General features: G+C 39.8%; 1 protein-coding gene across 1 annotated transcript; it reads left to right on the plus strand.

The window, feature by feature from the left end:
• Positions 1-396: 396 nt before the first annotated feature.
• On the plus strand, positions 397-16730 carry mettl2b.L (methyltransferase like 2B L homeolog). The gene is made up of 9 exons (XM_041576363.1): positions 397-813; positions 2665-2756; positions 2922-3157; positions 5468-5517; positions 6871-6931; positions 8987-9126; positions 13436-13542; positions 13631-13696; positions 16253-16730. The coding sequence occupies exons 1-9, from the start codon at positions 569-571 to the stop codon at positions 16426-16428; spliced, it is 1173 nt and encodes a 390-aa protein (XP_041432297.1). The 5' UTR covers positions 397-568; the 3' UTR covers positions 16429-16730.
• The last annotated feature ends 1472 nt before the right edge of the window (positions 16731-18202 follow it).

Consider the following 18202-nt stretch of genomic DNA (forward strand, 5'->3'; position numbering starts at 1 on the left):
CTGACAATTCCTATCCACAGCAGTAAATGAAGGGAGAATCTCACTGCATGCAGTCGGGTTTCTTATAAAAACAGTACACATTTTTTAATTAAAGTATATTGGAGATAGGTTTCTTTTTCATTAAAGAAAGTAAAAATTGGATTTAATTTTTTTGGCCTTTATGTGCCCTTTTACTGAGCTTTGCCACCCAAAGTACATATGTACCCCCCAGCTAGCAGGGAGTAATTGGAAAATACAGCCCTTTTCTGGGGTTATCTGCTTTAATTATTATTTGGGATCCTTATAAGAATCTTCCCCTGTTGTGCATATTTCAACATAAGCAGTTGCTCCGCCTTCATATCTCTCCTCCTCCCTCTATGCTCCGCCCTCACGTCTCTGCTCCTCCCTCTGTGCCCAGCTCAATGCATTGTTCCTTCTCGCATCCCGCTCTGCAATAAGCTGCTGCTAGAGATGGCGCATTGGCTTTCCATTTTAATTACAGGTGTCCGCTTCGATCAGGCGCAACCGTAGCGCTGCCATTTGCGCATAGAAAGACTGCGAGGAACATCATCTGTCACCCAGAATCGCAATGTCTCTCCTTGTCACACGTGGGAGCCCTACATTGAACCGCTTCCTGTTTGGGCAGAGATCGGTTGCTGATTGGCTGACTTGCGTCTGCCCCCGCCCTGTGCTCCTCTCTGGTTGGTCATTACCCCGTGCGTTTTCGAGCTCTCCGGTGACTCAGTCTTCCGGTTCCGGGATGGAGGGGAAGAGACCACAATTTGGCAACAGGCACCTGGATGATCCCAGTCGGGTTTTTCAGCACAATGCTTGGTGAGAAGGTCAGGGATGTGCGGGAGGAGCCTCTCTGTCTCTAATTCTTGTTGTACTGCAGCTTCTGCTTTGTTCCTACAGCTGTGAGGCCATTGGGAGAGAATTGCTGCCTGGAGACATTGCCATTGGGATTTACACTGACATGGAATAAAACTATTATTAAAAGTCATGTTATAGTATAGTCAATTCTAAACAAATTTTCACTTGGTCTTGATTGTTTTCTTATTTATAATTTTAGAATCCCCTTCTTCTGACACCTTCCAGTTTTCAAATGGGGGTCACTGACCCCAGCTAAAGAAACAAATGCTCTGTAAGGCTACAAATGTAGTGTTATTGCTAAATTTTATTACTCCTCTTTCGGTTCAGGCCTCTCCTATTCATATTCCAGTCTCTTATTCAAATCAATGCATGGTTGCTAGGGGAATTTGGTCCCTAGCAACCAGACAGCTGAAATTGCAAACTGGAAAGCTGCTGAATAAAAAGCTAAATAAAAAAAGCTGCTTAGAATTGGCCATTTTACATCGGCTAAAAGTTATTCGCTTCATCATACTGAAATAACAATCTTTTTAAATACAATCAATTAAATATTCTGCATCGTTTCTGAACTAATCAGGTTTATCTTCACTATCCCTCTCTCGGCGTCTTTTAGATTTTAGTTTGTACTGGAATCCGTTATTTGTAGGGATGCACCGATTCCAGGATTCTGCCTTTTTCAGCAGGATTCAGATTCGGCCAAATCCTTGTGCCTGGCTGAACCGAATACTAATTTGCATATGTAGATTGTGGGGAGGGAAGGATTTCACGGGACTTTTTGTTACAAAACAAGGAAGCAAACCATTTTTTTCCACTTTTTCCTTTCCCGTCCATAATTTGCATATGCAAATTAGGATTCGGTTCAGTATTCGGCCGAATCTTCCAAGATGGATGCGGCCAAATCCAAAATAGTGGATTCGGTGCAACCCTAGTTATTTGAGTGAGCTCTAATACATCTGCTAGGAAAGGAAGCTGCTCCTATAAGATAAATTGGATCTAACTGTCAATGAATATCTGACACCCAACTGCTGCACGAAGACAGAATGAAGAGAAACAGATGCTGAGAGAGGGATGGTGAACATTAGCGTGATCATTTCAGAAACAGTACAGAATTTTTAATTGATTGTGTTTAGAAAGTTTTTTTTATTTCAGTATGATAAAGCTTATATTAAATTAAAATTTTTGTGATAGTTCCCCTTTAAAGGGATATTGTCATGGGAAAATGAATCCGTTAATAGTGCTGCTCCAGCAGGATTCTGCACTGAAATCCATTTCTTAAACTCTGACATGGGGCTAGACATTTTGTCAATTTCCCAGCTGCCCCTGGTCATGTGACTTGTGCCTGCACTTTAGGAGAGAAATGCTTTCTAGCAGGCTGCTGTTTTTCCTTCTCAATGTAACTGAATGTGTCTCAGTGGGACCTGGATTTTACTATTGAGTGTTGTTCTTAGATCTGCCAGGCAGCTGTTATCTTGTGTTAGGGAGCTGCTATCTGGTTACCTTCCCATTGTTCTTTTGTTTGGCTGCTGGAGGGGAAGTTTATCCGAGCACAAGTCACATGACTTGGGGCAGCTGGGAAATTGACTATGTCTAGCCCCATGTCAGATTTCAAAATTGAATATAAAAAAATCTGTTTGCTCTTTTACGAAATGGATTTCAGTGCAGAATTCTGCTGGAGCAGCACTATTAACTGATTCATTTTGAATTTTTTTTCCCCATGACAGTATCCCTTTAATGATTAGCAGGTATAAATGAAATGTTACAGATGAAGGCCAGTAAAAGAACCCAACATTATCACCATTTCTCTTTCCCTCGCAGGGATAATGTGCAGTGGTCAGAAGAACAGGAATCTGCAGCTCACAAGAAAGTGCAAGAGAACAGTGTCCAGCCGGTGCCACCGGAAAAACAAGGTAAGAAAGATTTATAAATTGTCTCCTTATAGTATTTCTGTGAAATGGAGACTTATCCTTATGATTGGGCTTTGGCTTGACTGGGCATCACTGTCTATCACTGTTATTGATCTCCACGTTTCTCAGAGATAGGAAGTAATATTATAAATCGATTGTGTTTCTCAGAGGAGTACGAGAATAAAGCCAGCAGCTTCTGGGATGATTTCTACACTATCCATGAAAACCGCTTCTTCAAGGACAGGCACTGGCTTTTTACAGAATTCCCTGAATTATCCTCCCGCTCCAGTACGGAAAGCCAGGAAGGACATGCCGTGCAGATGAATGGTTTTCAGGAAGAAACCGAGCCGGGGGATGTGGAGGATACTTTCCCAGGGGCCTCAGCTACATACCGCATCATGGAGGTAACTGAGCTATTGCCCAGAGTTGGTTATTATAGGAGAAGGAAAGCTACCAAAGCAGTTTATTCACAATAGTACAAGCTATAACACTATATTTATTCTGCAGAATGCTTTACCATACTTGAGTAAAAAGCTCTAGAAGCTCTCTGTTTGTTTAGGATAGCAGCTGCCATATTAGTGTGGTGTGACTTCACTTCCTGCCTGAGTCTCTCCTGGATCACTCATAGCTCTGGGCTCAGATTACAGCAGGGAAGGGAGTGGGGGGGGGAGTAAACTGAGCATGCTCAAGCCCAAGCCCTGGAGGTTTAAGCTGAAAACAGTTAGTCTGATACAGAAGCCCATGAGTACACAATAGAAGGAAAGAAATGTGGTGTTTCTTTAGACAGAGGACTCAGAGCAGCATTACTTTGAGGGTTTACTGGTGTCATTTTTAAAAGAAAGAAAAAGAAACCCCACCAATATTTATGATTCTAAAGTTATCAGAAAAAGGTGATGCACCCTACTTGTTCGCTGACAATTCCTAAAAAATTATAATGATATTTAAAGTGCCAGTGCCGCTATAATTCATCCGTAAATAGAAAAATTCATTATTTGAGTAAAGTGCAGTGCAATAAATTAGAATATTAGACCCTAAAGGATAAATTGAATTGATTTAAAAAAAAAAAAAAAATTGTTAAAAATGACCAAACGTGATAGTGGGTTAAAAAATGTAGTCACAATCCAAAGAATTAGATAATAGAAATTGGAAAGAGTAGATGGTGGAGTTGTCCCGTAATCTAGCTACCTGATTTTTTTCTAGAGCCTGGGACACCACAAAGATAAGGCAGGACAGGGTAACCGGGGCTGTGGCCTTGGCATTTAACTTGCCCTAGATGTTTACAAGAGGCTAGGTAACCCCTAAAAAGCCACAAACTGTCGGCCCCTTAGAATGGAAAGAAGATTGTAAGAGGTTGTATAGGATAGAAGCGGATTTGACCCAGAGATTTATCTTGCCCCCACTACCGTTAAAAGAACCCAGCCCGACTATTAATTTTAGATCGATTTTACAAAAGGATTAAATTTGAGCACAAGAGGATTCCTAAGAACGCCGACGTACGTTTCGCTGAATAGCTTTGTTTTTTTTTGGTTTTTTTTCGCCTTGACAAAGCTATTCAACGAAACGTACGTCGGCGTTCTTAGGAATCCTCTTGTGCTCAAATTTAATCCTTTTGTAAAATCGATCTAAAATTAATAGTCGGGCTGGGTTCTTTTAACGGTAGTGGGGGCAAGATAAATCTCTGGGTCAAATCCGCTTCTATCCTATACAACCTCTTACAATCTTCTTTCCATTCTAAGGGGCCGACAGTTTGTGGCTTTTTAGGGGTTACCTAGCCTCTTGTAAACATCTAGGGCAAGTTAAATACCAAGGCCACAGCCCCGGTTACCCTGTCCTGCCTTATCTTTGTGGTGTCCCAGGCTCTAGAAAAAAATCAGGTAGCTAGATTACGGGACAACTCCACCATCTACTCTTTCCAATTTCTATTATCTAATTCTTTCGATTGTGACTACATTTTTTAACCCACTATCATGTTTGGTCATTTTTAACAAATTTTTTTTTTTTAAATCAATTCAATTTATCCTTTAGGGTCTAATATTCTAATTTATTGCACTGCACTTTACTCAAATAATGAATTTTTCTATTTACGGATGAATTATAGCGGCACTGGCACTTTAAATATCATTATAATTTTTTAGGAATTGTCAGCGAACAAGTAGGGTGCATCACCTTTTTCTGATAACTTTAGAATCATAAATATTGGTGGGGTTTCTTTTTCTTTCTTTTAAAAATTTCGTTTGCTGTTCTGACATTAGTCAGACCTCAACCAATAGTTGTGAAAGATCTTTTCTGCGTTTGAATAAAGGCACCTTTTTCTTTGGTTACATTTCAGGTTTACTGGTGTATTTATATAGACCTTTCTGATAATGCTTACATAGTTTTAGCCTTTCCTTCTCCTTTAAGTAAGCTTTATCAGAAAGGTCTATATAAATACACCAGTAAACCCTCAAAGTAATGCTGCTCTGAGTCCTCTGTCTAAAGAAACAGCACATTTCTTTCCTTCTATTGTGCAGTGGTTCCTTACAAGGCCATAGATAAACCTTTCCACCTTTCCAGTTTATATTCATTCTGCCTGCCCATGTTCTTTCTCTAATGTACCAGCCCTCAGCCCATCAGTTCACCCCCAGTGATTCACTTTCATGAGTTGCTGACACTGCAGATTTTCCATTGCCTTTGACAGATGATTAATCACATTCTGTTCCTTTGCTTTTGCTCAGGTGGGATGTGGCGTGGGGAACACGGTTTTCCCCATATTGCAGAATAATACGTAAGTGTTGTCAAAATATCTTTAATTTTACAACTTGTCTTCTGGCCCAGCCAGATTGTGTAGATACAATTCATATTTTATTATGTATATGTATTCTCATGACGAAAGTCATAAAAATTGATTATCCCTTTCTGTTCGCTGGTTTTGAGCTTTGAAAGCGTATAGCAGACATCAGTTCTCCATTTAACTTTAGTCCGCTGCTACATTGTTTCAAGAGTCACAGCCAGAAATGCAGAGACTATAAACCAGGATTATAGTATTTAAAGGAGAACTAAACCCTAAATATTAATATGGCTAATAATACATTATTTTATATAATGACCTTATTGCAGAAGCCTAAATTCAATAAAGTCAATTGCTTGGCAATAGCAGCAATGATCCAGGACTTCAAACTTGTCACAGGGGGTCACCATCTTGGAAAGTGTCTGTGACACTCACATGCTCAGTGGGCTCTGATTGGCTGTTGAGAAGCTAAGCTTAGGGCTCGTCACTAATTATCCAGCAGAAAATGAGCTTCCCTGGCTGTAATATAAGCTGATGCTACAGGTTTGCTGATTATTCAATTCTGATGCTAATTGCACTGGTTTCTGTGCTGCCATGTAGTAATTATGTGTATTAATTACTAATCAGCCTTATATTGTGACATTTCTATTCTATGTGTACTGTATATTTTGAGTGGGTCCCTAAGCTCAGTCAGTGACAGCAGCACAGAGCATGTGCAGTGAATCAGCAGAAAAGAAGATGGGGAGCTACTGGGGCATCTGCAAATAATCATATGTGTATTGAATGTAGAGTGGATTTGATTAGAATGCATTCGATTCGAGCATAGGAGGTCTCCCTTTATGTCTGTAAGCACTAGGGATACACCGAATCAACTATTTTTAATTTGGCCAAACCCCCGAATCCTTTGTGAAAGATTCAGCCGAATACCGAACCGAATCCTAATTTGCATATGCAAATTAGGGGTGGGAAGGGGAAAACATTTTTTTCTTCCTTGTTTTGTGACAAAAAAAGTCACGCGATTTCCCTCTCTGCCCCTAATTTGCATATGCATCCCGAGTGTGTATATATATATATATCTATATATATATATATATGTATATGTATATGTATATGTATATATATATATATATATATATATATATATATATATATATATATATATATATATATATATATATATATATAATCAAAACAATTTTATTGAAACATCACTCGTGTATCCAACGTTTCAGCCCTCATTGGGGCCTTGATTAACATTGAAAGATATATATATATATATATATATATATATTTATTTCTGGGTCAGATAAGCTGGCACCACTGACCCACCCTCTTGTTTTTCTGTTGCAGAGACCCGGGCCTCTTTGTGTATTGCTGTGATTTCTCTAGTACAGCGGTGGAACTAGTGAAGGTACAACAGAACTACATGTCAATACTGTGATGTCATCGCATACACTAATGCATTCTGATAATGATCATTCAAGGTGGGACGTTTCTAGATTGTGACTGCACGCACCAGCATATGGATACTGATAGGGAGAAATCCTCGTCTAATGCACTGAATCCATCCCTTTTGGAATATTAAATCCTAAAACCCGGTTTGAACAAAAAAAAGCATACTTGAGATATCCAGAAAAAAACACAACTACTGTGTTTCAGGCAGAAAGCAGTTCCGTGTTCAGTGAAAGGCAGGTGCTGTTCTTATCACTGCTAGTGACACGAGATGGTTTACTGCAGTACTGACGTTGCCCTTCAGGTTTCATTCAGTTCTTAATGGGGTTGTTCACCTTCCACTTTTTTCAGTTCAATTGTTTTCAGATTGTTCCCCAGAATTAAACACTTTTTTTCCAATTACTTTCCATTTTTAACAATTTTTTTCAAAATCTAAGTTTAAAGGGGAAGTAAAGTGTAAAATAGAATAAGGCTAGAAATGCTGTATTTTGTATACTAAACATAAACATGAACTTACTGCACCACAAGCCTAATCAAACAAATGATTTATGCTTTCAAAGTTGGCCACAGGGGGTCACCATCTTGTAACTTTGTTATACATCTTTGCAAGACCAAGACTGTGCACATGCTCAGTGTGGTCTGGGCTGCTTAGGGATCGTCATAAATGATCAAAACAGCACAAGTCAAATAATATCTGCCAGAAGCCGATACAGCAAGACTGATTAATAATTAGAATATACAGACTGCACTGGGTCCTGTGTTGTCATGTAATCTAATGTGGATTTTATAGTTTTTGTATTGTTTAATACAAACTTTCTCCAACTCTGCAGAACCAGTGGCTGCAGCAAAATAATCCTCCAAATAGAATCCCAGTTTATCTGTTTAAATCTGGCTCCATGATCTTTGTCCCTGCAGCTGGAGTTGGAAACAGTAAAGGGGATGTAAAGGCAAAAATAAAATCCAATACAAATCTCTACAGTCGCCGACTGCTCTACAGGGAAACAAACAAAGCTGCTTGAGTTCTGCATGGCTGGGAAGTAAGGTGGGGGCTCCCCCTGCTGTACATAAGTATGATTGTTTCCCTGCAGAGCAGTTAGGGACCGTCTGACAATTCCTATCCACAGCAGTAAATGAAGGGAGAATCTCACTGCATACAGTCAGGTTTCTTATAAAAACAGTACACATTTTTTAATTAAAGTTTTTTCATTAAAGAAAGTAAAAATGGGATCTTATTTTTTTGCCTTTACATGCCTTTTAAAGTTGAATGGTGTTCTGGTGTTTGAGTCAGCTAGCAGACTTTACACTGTTAAAATTTTTGCAACATTTAGTTGATCCATTTCTCGGCAGCATCTCTGGAGTATCAGCAACTATTGTATCAATTCTAACAGCTGTCTTTAAATGTAGCTCAGGGATTCTGCTCAGCAGGGAGAAAGATAAGAAATGTATCAACTAAATGTATCAATTTAGAATAATTTACAGGGTCGGCAACCCCCCCAAGCTGCTTTAGAAGGCGAAAAAATACATTTTACACTTTAATATTCGAAAAATAGTCACACATAGAAAATATAAAGTAATTGGAAAACGTCTTTATTGCTGATAAACTGTCTGAAACCAACTGAACTGAAAAAAGTGTTGGAAGTTGAACAACCCCTTTAAAGCTAGCCATAAACCCAAAGGTCTGCTCACTTCTTGTCCAAAGGAATTTTCACACGTACTCAATAGATATGTCATGGAAAACCAACAATTGAGGGGATCATAATGCCCTGAAACACAAGCAAACCCACTTAATATATTATTAAGGTTTCACATATTCTTCTTTCATGTAAAGTGAGTGTTCAAGCAGTTACATTTAGGGCAGTTTACTGTCCTTGTTTCTAGCAAAGAAAGGAGCCAGAATAACCAGATTCTTTACGTGTGCCTTTGCCCGTAGTGTTTCTACTAGAATGCTGGTGAGAACTAGCAATGGGTCAGCCATTTTGAAAGCTAAACATACTCCTATCCATCGTCTTCACAGAGTAACGAACTTTACAACCCTTCCCGCTGCTTTGCCTTTGTCCATGACGTCTCGGATGAGCAGTGTTCCTTCCCCGTGCCTGAGCACAGCTTGGATGTCATTGTCCTGATATTTGTCCTCTCTGCCATCAACCCTGCTAAGTAAGTGATTGCTGGTGTTCATTCTGGGACAATAGCTCCTGGAATTGAATCTAATGGTATAATATGTACAGTTTCTCCCAACCAGTCACATCGGCCCCCTTCGGCACAAATAATATGAACACATTGGTTCAGCCAGCTCCCCTGTTCTTTTGGGTGGTCTGTAGGCAGCCTGCTTGTGTACATGGGATCCTGCTTGTGTACATGGGATCCTGCTTGTGTACATGGGTAAAGTCTGCTGTACTGTATTATAACCAGAGCTGTGGAGTCTGAGTCAGAAGCAATTTTGGGTATCTGGAGTAGAGTCCTGAGCGGAACCAATTTCTCAAACCCACAGCCCGCGAACCAAACCACAACCCGCATATTTATCCACTTTGATCCGCTACCTGACCCGGACCTGAAACTGCCTTATCCGCAACCCGACCGTCACCCCGCAGGAAGTGATGTTGCTGCAAACTGGAAGAGACCTCATCAAAAGTGGGTTGGAATCAAGCAAAATATCCCCCTCAGACTAAAATATAAGATAAGAAATTTAGATGAGACCTGCAACCCGACCCACATCTATAACTGCACCTGAAAATCCTCACCTCATTCCGCAGGGTTCCCTGCTTTTTTTGAAGGTACCCGACCCGCTGCAGGACTCTGATCTGGAGTCTGAGTTAAGTTGCCCAACTCCCGACTTTTAATAACTTTAAATACAGGCAGTGAAAATAATCAAATCAGATTTAAGAGCTTCTATGAAGGAGGATATGTCTTTCTATTTCTAAGAACAATACTTTAGCTGTCGAATAGCTGTTAAATACAATCCAAAATTAACTATACGCCAGGTATTGGTTTAGAATTACCAGGATATGGCTTATATTTGAGCTTTGGCAGTGATAAAATGCCTTGTATGTTGTGTTATGGAAAATACATTAGTACATTAAAGGAACAGTAACATAAAAAGTGAAATCTTTTTAAAGTAATTAACATATAATGTACTGTTAGCATGCACTGGTAAAAAACTGTGTGTTAGTACAGGTTACATAACAAATAACAGATTAAACACCATTGTAATGGACATGCTTATCTGTTGTCTGCTGTGTATCCTGTGCCTTTTCTCCTTTTTCCATCTTGAATGGCTGCCCCCATGGCTACACAGCAGCTAGTTTATATAAACTATAGTAGTACTTATCTGTTATCTACTGTGTATCCTGTGATTGAATGGCTGCCCCCATGGCTACACAGCAGCTTGTTTATATAAACTACAGTAGTACTTATCTGTTATCTACTGTGTATCCTGTGCTTGAATGGCTGCCCCCATGGCTACACGGCAGCTTGTTTATATAAACTATAGTAGTACTTATCTGTTATCTACTGTGTATCCTGTGCTTGAATGGCTGCCCCCATGGCTACACAGCAGCTAGTTTATATAAACTATATTAGTACTTATCTGTTATCTACTGTGTATCCTGTGCTTGAATGACTGCCCCCATGGCTACACAGCAGCTTGTTTATATAAACTACAGTAGTACTTATCTGTTATCTACTGTGTATCCTGTGCTTGAATGGCTGTCCCCATGGCTACACGGCAGCTTGTTTATATAAACTATAGTAGTACTTATCTGTTATCTACTGTGTATCCTGTGCTTGAATGGCTGCCCCCATGGCTACACGGCAGCTTGTTTATATAAACTATAGTAGTACTTATCTGTTATCTACTGTGTATCCTGTGCTTGAATGGCTGCCCCCATGGCTACACAGCAGCTTGTTTATATAAACTATAGTAGTACTTATCTGTTATCTACTGTGTATCCTGTACTTGAATGGCTGCCCCCATGGCTACACAGCAGCTTGTTTATATAAACTATAGTAGTACTGATCTGTTATCTACTGTGTATCCTGTGCTTGAATGTCTGCCTCCATGGCTACACAGCAGCTTGTTTATATAAACTACAGTAGTACTTATCTGTTATCTACTGTGTATCCTGTGCTTGAATGGCTGCCCCCATGGCTACATGGCAGCTTGTTTATATAAACTATATTAGTACTTATCTGTTATCTACTGTGTATCCTGTGCTTGAATGACTGCCCCCATGGCTACACAGCAGCTTGTTTATATAAACTACAGTAGTACTTATCTGTTATCTACTGTGTATCCTGTGCTTGAATGGCTGCCCCCATGGCTACACGGCAGCTTGTTTATATAAACTATAGTAGTACTTATCTGTTATCTACTGTGTATCCTGTGCTTGAATGGCTGCCCCCATGGCTACACAGCAGCTAGTTTATATAAACTATATTAGTACTTATCTGTTATCTACTGTGTATCCTGTGCTTGAATGACTGCCCCCATGGCTACACAGCAGCTTGTTTATATAAACTACAGTAGTACTTATCTGTTATCTACTGTGTATCCTGTGCTTGAATGGCTGCCCCCATGGCTACACGGCAGCTTGTTTATATAAACTATAGTAGTACTTATCTGTTATCTACTGTGTATCCTGTGCTTGAATGGCTGCCCCCATGGCTACACAGCAGCTTGTTTATATAAACTATAGTAGTACTTATCTGTTATCTACTGTGTATCCTGTACTTGAATGGCTGCCCCCATGGCTACACAGCAGCTTGTTTATATAAACTATAGTAGTACTGATCTGTTATCTACTGTGTATCCTGTGCTTGAATGTCTGCCTCCATGGCTACACAGCAGCTTGTTTATATAAACTATAGTAGTACTTATCTGTTATCTACTGTGTATCCTGTGCTTGAATGGCTGCCCCCATGGCTACACAGCAGCTTGTTTATATAAACTATAGTAGTACTTATCTGTTATCTACTGTGTATCCTGTACTTGAATGGCTGCCCCCATGGCTACACAGCAGCTTGTTTATATAAACTATAGTAGTCTTTCTGAAGCAAACATGCCAGTTTTACAAGTGCAGAGCTACAGTACATTATATTTTAATTAGGGATGCACCGAATCCAGGATTTGATTCGGGATTCGGCCAGGATTCAGCCTTTTTCACCAGGATTTGGATTCGGCCGAATCCTTCTGCCTGGCCGAACTGAATCCGAATTTGCATATGCAAATTAGGGGAGGGGAGGGAAATTGAGTGACTGTCACAACATAAGGAAGTAAAAGATGTTTTCCCCTTCCCACCCCTAATTTGTATATGCAAATTCGGTTCGGTATTCTGCCAAATCTTTCACGAAGGATTCGGGGGTTCGGCCGAATCCTAAATAGTGGATTTGGTGCATCCCTGATTTTAATTACTTTGATACACTTTCCATTTTTAGTGTTACTGTTCCTTTAAAACCAGAGGAGTCGGAGGAACCTTAAAATCATCATCATCATTTATTTATATAGCGCTGTCAAGATACGCAGTGCTTTGAGGGGTCGAAGGATTTATGTAGGACTCCACAGCCTCGATGAGAACCAGCAGTGCAGAAAGAGACATAGACCAATGCAGATTTCAACAGTTCAGTCCTTTACAAATGACTTGAGGGCCAATGAACATTTGTAATACATCTATATTGGGACATTGCTTAGAATTACATTTTCTTTCATTAGGCAAAATGTTATATTTTTTATTTAATTTACACCCCCTTTAAAATATGGTTTCTGCCATTAGTGGCTTATTCGAGTATTATTATATTACTAAAATACATTGCATGAAATCGTCCACCAAAACAATGGCAGACCCCTTGCTGGAAGAGCAATGCAAAATGTAATTATGTTCATATTAAGATAAACCTGCTTTGCTGTTCAGAATGAGTTTTCTTCCATGACCCCAGTCGGGACATTTGGGGGTGATGGAACAGAAGCTCCTAATTGACTTCTCATTACAGAGTGTTCGGACAAACTGCAGCCATTCTGCAAACTGATAAAATAAGAAATATGGGATCTCTTTGCATATGAAAGGATGGCACACCTGCATCGCATGCATACAATATGTAATTGACCCGGCAGGCTCTACACATGTGACGTTTAAAGGATTATTATCATGCAGATTTCTTCTAGGGGAAAAAAAATGAATATTTTATCACTTGTCACTACGTGTTCTGCATTTCTTTGCAAAGGAGACTGATAACACTGACGTGTTAGCACAAACAATGTTTCTTGGATCGTTTGAATTGTAAAGTGTTTGACTAATTTTAAAGAGGATTTAAACCACAGATATAATATTGTTGTCACTGGGATATTTGCAGTTTAAGGCTGCTATTACCAGGCTTTACACTGATATCCAGACTTAACTGACTGTGCAGGTGGTACAAAGTTATTCAGGATTGAACGTGAGCTTGCAATCGCCTTACTTCCTTCCTCCAACAGGATGCAGAACGTCATCTCTCGCCTCGGTTCTCTGCTGAAACCAGGAGGGTGCCTCCTTCTTCGGGATTACGGGCGTTACGACATGGCGCAGTTACGCTTCAAGAAAGGTGCACTTTAATTGTTATTTACCCCGCTACAGAAACATCCTTTTTTTTTTTTTTTCAATAAATGTAACTTTATGTTCTCTAATCACAGGGCGCTGCCTGGCTGAGAATTTTTATGTTCGAGGAGATGGGACCCGGGTCTATTTCTTTACACAAGGTAAATCCAGTGCCTTACGTTACATTAGGGCAAATAGTGTCACGGGTTTAAAGGGTAAATGCACAAAGGCAACTTAGTTGCATGATTTTGCCGACTCCTGTGATCCTACCATGGGGGCCTACCGAAATCATTTTAGATTTTAGAATCCAACCAGCCTGGTTGCACTCTTACGAGACCAGATTTAATGTCCTTATGAAGTAGATCCTTAGATTTCCAGTCCATGGTAATCCCTCCTGTATAATGAACTCCTGCTAACAAAACAGTCACATCAAAGGGTGAAGGAAGGGAGTTGTATACAGGTGATCTAATTATCTGTAGGTAAAGCGAAACTCAACAGGCAGACAGCTCTTCTGGGATAAGGTTTATTGGGGTTACTGCTATTGAAAACCTAACGCGTTTCGGGAGTGTATCCCTTAGCCATAGGCTCCTAATCTAATCCTCTACCTTGCAATGACAAACATGGTATACAGAAATGAAAAAAGAGACTGTACCTGTTAGATGCAAAGAAGTGGGGTGTTCTGAATATTTATTCGAGGTGCAATTGTTGTGGGTCAACCATTTCTGAACTCTGTTAGCAGAGCTGAACTGGTCCCGAAACTTTTTAGCTAAATGTAAATACACCTTGAATAAATATTGGAAACACCTCACTTCTTTACATCTAACAGGTACAGACTCCTTTTTATTTTTTTGTATATTGTAAAGGGATGTACTATTGTATTGTATAGGGAGTCGGCCGAATCTGCGGTGAAAGATTCCAGCAAATACCGAACCGAATCCTAATGCAAATTAGTGGCAGGAAAGGAAAAAGTGGAAAAAATTCTTCTTTTGTAACAAAAAGTCACGTACCCTACCTGTCCCTAATTTACATATGCAAATTTGTATTTGGTTCGCCAAGCACAAGGATTCGCCTGAATCCCGAACCGAATCCTGGATTCGGCGCATCCCTAATATTGTAGACACTGATGCAGAAAGAGGCCAGGGAGGTACCTGAAAATCCCACAATTAATTGCTTAATGACCAAACATGGAGCAGCTTCATTTTTCCTTTTTTCCCAGTTTAGCTCAAGATTTTTTAGGATTTTAATAATGGACAAATAGTATGTTCAGCACAGGCCTTATTACTAAGCTCATGTTCAACAGAGGGGTATATGGCCTCTTTAAGACACAAAAAACAATGGGTTTCTCATCTGCCACTGTTCTAAGAGGTCACATGTATTGATATTCCAGGAGGCGTGGCGTATTAAAAATACTGAACATTTATGCATTTAGCCAACATTTTTTAATGTTTTTATTTGCACCACAAAACAATACATAAATGACAAAGCAAACATGTTATTGCAATTATAAATAAAGCTTTGCTTTTGCATAGTGAGGTTGAGTCTGGTCTACACACTTTCATTGACCTTCCCCAATCACAAAAGGCATAACGTATCTGATTTCCAATATAAGAAATGTTTATAATTGGATATCCCTTCCCACCAATCATCTTATCCCATGTCAAGCAGAAATAACTGCTCCAGGGTTGTCCAGATAGAAGCCCCACTGCCAGAGGCAACTTAATGAGATAACTGTGTGTTCACCTTTAAATTAACTTTTAGTATGATGTGACAATTTGCAATTGGTTTTCATTTTTTATTATTTGTTTTTAGTTTTTTAGTAGCTCTCCAGTTTGCATTTTTAGCAATCTGGTTGCTAGGGTCCAGATTCCCCTAGCAACCATGCACCAATATGAATAAGAGACTGAACTATTAATAGGAGAGACCTGAATAGAAAGATGAGGAATAAAAAGTAGCAATAACAATACATTTGTAGTCTTATAGAGCTTTTGTTTTTTTTTTTTAGATGGGGGTCAGTGACCCCCATTTGAAAGCTGGAAAGAGTCAAAAGAAGAAGAGAAATAGTTCACAAACTATGTCAATTGAAAAGTTGTGTGGATTTAGCAATTCTATAACTTACTAAAAGTAAACTTAAAGGCGAACCACCCCTTTTAAGGAATTGTTCAGTGTAAAAATAAAAACTGGGTAAATGGGCTGTGCAAAATAAAAAATGTTTCTGATATAGTTAGTCAGCCAAAAATGTAATGTATAAAGGCTGGAGTGACAGGATGTGTAACATAATAGCCAGAACACTACTTCCTGCTTTTCAGCTCTCTTGCTTTCCACTGATTGGTTACCAGGCAGTAACCAATGGGTGACTTGAGGGGGCGGGGGCACATAACTGTTGCTTTTGAATCTGAGCTGAATGCTGAGGATCAATTACAAACTCACTTAACAGTTATGTCCCATGTGGCCCCCCTTATAGTCACTGACTAACTCAGAGTTAGAGAGCTGAAAAGCAGGAAGTAGTGTTCTGGTTATTATGTTACACATTCACTTACTCCAGCCTTTATACATTATATTTTTGGCTAAATAACTATATTAGAAACATTTGTTATTTTGCACAGCCTATCTATTTACCAGTTTTTATGTTTACACTGAAGTGTTCCTTTAAGCTGCTTTTTAGGACATGGAGCCCACTATATAGACGGCATAATCATGATTTTGCTTCTCTCTTGCAGATGACCTTGACTCCCTGTTCGTCGGTGCTGGGCTACAGAAGGTGCAGAATTCAGTGGACCGACGGCTGCAGGTGAATCGGGGGAAGCAGCTGACCATGTACCGGGTGTGGATCCAATGCAAATATGTGAAGCCACACAAGACAGAGCTGCAGAATGGCGACTGTTCTTCCGAATAAAATGGCTGCACAGATGCCACAACCCGTTATCCAACTCTGTGATCATGTGCGGGACGACAAAATAAACTTTAATTATGGAGAATTGTGCAGCTTTGTGCCAAGCAGACTGGCATCCTATAGAGCCATACACTATGCACAAAGTCTTTTTAATTATTCCTTGTCTTTTAACCTCTGCCTGGGCCCCAACTGTGGGCATTTTGGGTAAACCTGAATGTGCTCCCTGTCATGTCTGACCTGGCACCTTTTTACAGACCCGCTTGTTTATTAAAGGAAAAAGATTTTAATAAAGACTTTACATGATATTTATCGTTTCGATGACGGAATGCTTCCTTTCAGGTTTTTTTTAATTTTTAAAGCCTCGCGAGATAAAGGAAGTGGTAAACGACATGGATAGCGCTGTTTATTTGTAGATGTCTAAAGGTGGCCATAGATGTTACAATTATGATCTTTCCAAGAAAGATGGTTGGTTCCAATACACACGTGTAGAGCTGAATCGTAAAATATTCAGATAGAAACAATAGAATTCTACCTGTATCTGACCATTCAGCACTAACAATGGGCGATGTTCGGGTGCCTTCAAAGACCCCAATCAAAATTTTGTAGCCAGCCTGATGGACAAGCCGGCTCATCTCCCTCCATACACGCACAGAATATGGTACGAAAACGAGTTTACTACAATATTATCTGTGCGCCTGCAGCCACGTTTAGTAGCATGCCTCAAAAATAATATACAGGGCTGTCTTTAGGCTCAGTAGTGCTCTGGGCACTGGACTCCTGATTGGTGCATTACTTAAAGGGGTTGTTCACCTTCAAACAATTGGTTGTTTTCAGATGGATCAACAGAAATAACGACTTTTTCCAATTACTTTCTATTTTCTATGTTTTTCTAATATTGAAGTGTAAAGAGTAATTTTTTAAAGCCGCTTTGGGAGGGGGGGTCGCCGAACCCTATAAACTGTTCTAAATTAGGGATGCACCAAATCCACTTTTTTGGATTTGGCCGAACCCCCGAATCCTTCGCAAAAGATTCGTCCGAATACCGAACCTAACCCTAATTTGCATATGCAAATTAGGATGGGTAGGGGAAAACATTTTTCACTTCCTTGTTTTCTGACAAAAGGTCACACAATTTCCCTCCCCGACCCTAATTTGCATATGCAAATTGGGATTCAGAATGGATTCAGCAGGAGGATTCAGCTGAATCCAAATCCTGCTGAAAAAGGCCGAATCCCGAACTGAATCCTGGATTCGGTGCATCCCTATTCTAAATTGATACATTTAGTTAAAATTTCTTATCTTTGTCCCGCTGAGCACAATCCCTAAGTTTCATTAAAGGCAGGGCAAGGCCAGAAGTGGCGTTTTTACGTTGCGTTTTTAAAAAAGCTCCATCGGGCGTAAATACACAAACTGCACAACCACTGAAACGAATGGAAAAAGCACTATGGCAATTCTCACAGGACACTTGCAAGCCGTAATCCGCCACGGGACGTCAATATTGGCGTTTTTTTTAGCAGAAACGCCAATACGTCAAGAAACTCCCGAATCAATAGACTCTATGGGATCTGCAGTTTTGAAACCACACTTCACACAAATACGCAGCATATTTCAACTATGGCGTCCAAATTCTCGCATTGACACAAACGTTTTTACAGCGTATTAGGCTGGTGACGTAATTACGTTGTGTATTGACGGTCATTCCGGCTCAATTTTGCATGTAAATAGCTTCTGTACTTTGCTTAAATTCTTCCGAGATGGCTTCCTCCAAAGCCAGCGG

The sequence above is a fragment of the Xenopus laevis genome, chromosome 9_10L (assembly GCF_017654675.1).
Source record: "Xenopus laevis strain J_2021 chromosome 9_10L, Xenopus_laevis_v10.1, whole genome shotgun sequence".
Lineage (NCBI taxonomy): Eukaryota > Metazoa > Chordata > Amphibia > Anura > Pipidae > Xenopus > Xenopus laevis.